The sequence below is a fragment of the Hibiscus syriacus genome, unplaced genomic scaffold, assembly GCF_006381635.1.
Source record: "Hibiscus syriacus cultivar Baekdansim isolate YM2019G1 unplaced genomic scaffold, ASM638163v2 tig00112980_pilon, whole genome shotgun sequence".
Taxonomy (NCBI): Eukaryota; Viridiplantae; Streptophyta; class Magnoliopsida; order Malvales; family Malvaceae; genus Hibiscus; species Hibiscus syriacus.
The window spans coordinates 220809-225325 of record NW_024063430.1 but is presented as its reverse complement, the minus strand read 5'-3'; the positions used below and the strand labels follow the sequence as shown (position 1 = coordinate 225325).

Here is a 4517-nt window from a genome sequence, read left to right as displayed (position 1 = left end):
GGGTCAAATCTTAACTTTTCGCCTTAAGAAGACTTGAAACTAAATTATTAGTATTTTTTAGGTTTCAAAATTGTATTTTTTTTTCCGGAGTTAAAAGGGCCAAATTACATAATTTAAACTTGGGAGGGACTAAAGACATACTTTTACCACTTAACGGTGGGCAAAGGCATTGTCCACTGCTGGATTCGCCAGTAGTCGCATGACCGCATCCATCGTAGGTGAAAGATATATATATATATATACAAAAAGGCATTAGGGTTCCTATATCTTTTAAAAAAAATAATGTGATCATTGTATTATTTTTTATTAATATGATCCTCAAACTCAGAAAATAAACCAATGTAGTCCTTCGACCAATGTTTTTAGTAGTTAACCATTACGTCACTGACATGACAGTCCATACTGATTGATAATGTGATGAATAACATGACAGATGGCCTAAATTGGTAACTTAAACATGGTATATAGACTATCATGTCAGCATCGTGGATCATCACGTCAGCACTGTAACGATCAACGACGTAAAGCATTGGTCAAAGGATCACATTGGGTTTGTTTATGAGTTGGAGATTCACATTGAAAGAAAAAATAATGCAAGGGTCACGTTAATTTTTTTTCAAAAATATAGGACCTCTAATGCCTTTTTGCCATATATTTATAAAAATTTAAGAAACACTCTTATAATAATATTAATTATTTAAAAAGTAAATTTTTGATAATTTCTTAATTGAATTGGTGTCCGAAAAAGATAAGAAACTAATCTTCCCACAATTTGCATGGAGAAAAATCAAGCACAATGTTTTTATCCGATTCTAAAGAAGTAAGCAAGATGCACATTCTAATATAGGTAGGTTAAATTAGCAAATGAGTGCCATTAGACTGGAAGTAAACCCTGTGTTTGCTTTAACGTTTGGTAACAGAGTCCCAGTTTGACGTTTCAGATGAATATCGAAAAAGGAGAGAAATTTAGTGAACCTAATCCAATGGACTAGACATTGCAAAGTTCAATGGAGCCATAGTGAAGTAGTTCCTCAATCATTTGTTCAATGTGGTCCTCCTCAAGTGGTTTGAAGTTGAAGTGCTGGGTGGTTTCAAGTTGAGGTTTCTTGACAACCCAAGTGGCTTCTGTCTCTGGTAATGCTCTCTTTTCCTGCACTCCAACTCCCATTCCACTCTCTCTCCCTGGCCCTGCAATGCCATTGTTGCCCATAACCTGTGGAGTCGCTCCATTATTTCGAGGCTCCTGCACCGTTTGTTGTTTGATCATTTGAAGTGAAGCCAGGTAACATTTGTGTAGTTTAGCTCTCAAAGTTGCAGACAGAAGCTTGGATGATGATGATGATGATGATGATGATGACGGTTGAGGTTCACTGGGGTTGTACGGGAAGTTGGTTCTAGCCCTCACTCCACACATAAGCCTAGCTGCTTCGTCGTAGGCCCGAGCCGCGTCTTCCGCCGTCTCGAATGTCCCCAGCCAAATTCTAGTTTTCCTGCACACACACAAAAACTCACCTTTAGACTTCAGTACTCGTAAAGGAACCATAAGTACGAAAGGTTGATGGTTTTTGAAACAGAGTTCCACTTACAAGAGAGGATGGCGAATTTCAGACACCCAAGAACCCCAATGCCTTTGTCGAACACCTCGATATCGTTGTTGTGGTCTGGCCATGTCAGTAGATAAAGAAAAGGTTTGTTTTGGAAAAAATGTGTTTGTGGAAATGTCTCAATGAGAGTGATGCTATGGAGGGAAGGGTTTTTTTTTGTAGTTGACAGACATATATGGCAATTCACTGTCATCCAACTTGAAAATATTGCTGGGTCCCACAAAGGGTTCCAAGGGGATTCTTATTTTTCGTTTTTATTTAATTAAATATCGATATTTGATAATAACATCAATCTCGATCATATTTAGAGTTAAATCGAAAAACTCCGATCCACTTGATCTATCATAGGTTGCTTTGATACCCTTCTTTCCTCGTGAAAATCTAAAAGGTCACAATCCAATAGATTGTTCATGTGAATAGTCTTCGGCTTAGATAATGACTTAAGCAACACTACAAGTTGCTCCATTAAAAAACAGAGGATAGAAAACCCTATAATGTTGTATTGAACCATAAAAATCTTTGAATGTACATGTCCCAAAATCAATTATATTAAACAATTTGATAATGCCGATTTTGTTCGAGTATGGTTGTTGGAACCAGTTGATGGTATCACGTGGAAGTTTGAACATGTTCTTTCATGCACCCACCAGCAAAGCAAACTGCTGTTGCCCCAATTTGCACTTGCATGATTGAGTCAATCCTATGTTGTTGAGTTCATGGGAAAAAAAGAATCTTGGACCGTCATGATTTCTATATATATTCAACAATAATTATTTTTTTAAAACTAATGATAATCTTTAATTTTGTAAGAAAGTAAGAGATGAAGAACGTGAAAGAACAGAAGCCTCGACCGATAAATCATGCTAACAAGCCAAGTGAAAGAAGGCGGTATTTGTGGAGTTGCTTCTCTCTCGGCCGCTATTTCTGACTCTTTCTACTTGCTTGTTCGAGAGACCAATCCGCGTGACAGATAAAGACAGACAAAGTTCACGACAATGGCTCTTTTAGGTTTATTTTCTGTCCATTCGTTTGTTGAAAATTATGTTGGCAACTCATTCCTGACTCGACCTGTTCATTATTTTATGCTTTTGGAAATTAACTGCAAGATGAATGCGACTTAAATAGTAAATTTTTATATACATAATTCAGGACAATGTAAGGATAAGGCGTGGTTCTTGGTTTACAGATACCCTTGAGCTGATGTAATTTTGTGAAGATGATGCAAACGCGTAACATGGGGTCAAAATATAGATGTATTTTCTTGTTAATGTAGTGTGAAAATGGAGTCATCTCTCAAGGTTTTAGATTGACGACGATGGACGCGGTTCCTTCCAAAGTCTATATTGCTTCACATGGAAGCACATTGGCAGTGAATCATTTCAAACGAGTGTTGGGGTACGTAAGGCATGGAATATCTCCATCTACTACAAATTCATTATTATTGTTTCTGGCTGCTTCTTAGCTTGCATACACACACAATTGATCAACACAACTTTTCGGATTTGTATTGAACAAGGGAGAGTCTAAGGAAATGCAACTTAATTTAAGGCTGAAAACATTTTTTATAGCATTTTCGGTCGGGTCCATTTTCTTTCGTTCCTTAGCCTTAAATTAGGCTGTTGTCGGGAATAACTACTTTGAACACAATTAATCGATTAATTTATTAATGTAGAATGGTAAAAAGTTTAGGGTTTCCCGTTGGACAAGGACAAGAACTAGTTGTGAAACGGAGGGACTTTTTGTGTTTTAGTTTACCAGCCGACGCGGTTTCATGAGTTAGCACGAAAGGAATTTTGAGGAAGCTGATGGTGATGATAGAATAGAATAGAATAGAATAGAATAGAATAGAATAGAATAGAATAAAATAGAATAGAATAGAATAGAATAAAATAAAATAGAATAGAATAAAATAGAATAGAATAGAATAGAATAGAATAGAATGGTTGAGGCAGGGCCTTAGTCTAAGGGACTTTTGAACACAATTAATTAATGTAGAATAGAATGCTTGAGGCAGGGCCTCTGTCTTAAGGGACTTTTGCAGTGGCCTTGAGCAGGGATGGGCATGTACCCAAATATGACGGTTTCGACCTAATCCGATCAGGTTGGATATATTTAAAAAAAATAGGATTCGGGTCGAGTCGAGTCAGATTCGGGTCGAGTCGAGTCGGATTCGGATTTAGGGCAAAAAATTAAAATGTCCGACTCGAAAAAATTATAATTTTATCTTATATATATTTAGAGATAATTGCAGTAATATCCTTCTATATATTATTTTCATTCAACTAAATCTCTATTTTTATTAAATAAAAATAATATTTTTTAATAAATATATTATTTCAAGTCGAGTTGGGTTTAGATTTTATTCCAAAAAATCGATCGGATTTAGGTTAGATCGAATGGACTAAAAATCCAACCTGCCCGTCACTAATGTTCCTCAAATCGTTTTAGGCTTTTGAGAAATCCACATCTTAGAATGAGTCAATAAGCATCACTCACCCAATATCAATTTGGACCTTTCAAAACCAATTATTCCACCCCATTTATAATAATGTATCAATTCTTTCTTGGGCCTATTGCTAAAACTACTTCTCTTCATACAAATTCAAGGTAAATTACATATTTAATATCTAAACTATAAATTTTAATCTATTTTAATATCTAAATTTTTAGTTTTTTCAAAATCATATCTAAAGTTTAGTTTTTATTTCATTTTAGTACCGGTTCAAAATTTAACGTTAAGTTTTAGGGGAAAAAAGAAAGCTTAGGTACTAAACATGTTATATTTTTAACGACAGGGTACTAAAATAAAATAAAAATTAAATATTACATATGATTTTGAAAAATTAAAAGTTTAGGTATTAAAACGGATCAAAACTGATAGTTTATGTACTGAATACGTAGTTTACCCTAAAT

At 35.1% G+C, this 4517-nt stretch overlaps 1 protein-coding gene across 1 annotated transcript; it reads right to left on the bottom strand.

Moving 5' to 3' along the window:
• Window positions 1-858: 858 nt before the first annotated feature.
• Window positions 859-1747, bottom strand: LOC120184951 (ethylene-responsive transcription factor ERF003-like). The gene is made up of 2 exons (XM_039189291.1): window positions 1587-1747; window positions 859-1490 (listed from the first exon to the last, which is right to left on the bottom strand). The coding sequence occupies exons 1-2, from the start codon at window positions 1667-1669 to the stop codon at window positions 989-991; spliced, it is 585 nt and encodes a 194-aa protein (XP_039045222.1). The 5' UTR covers window positions 1670-1747; the 3' UTR covers window positions 859-988.
• Window positions 1748-4517: the final 2770 nt, after the last annotated feature.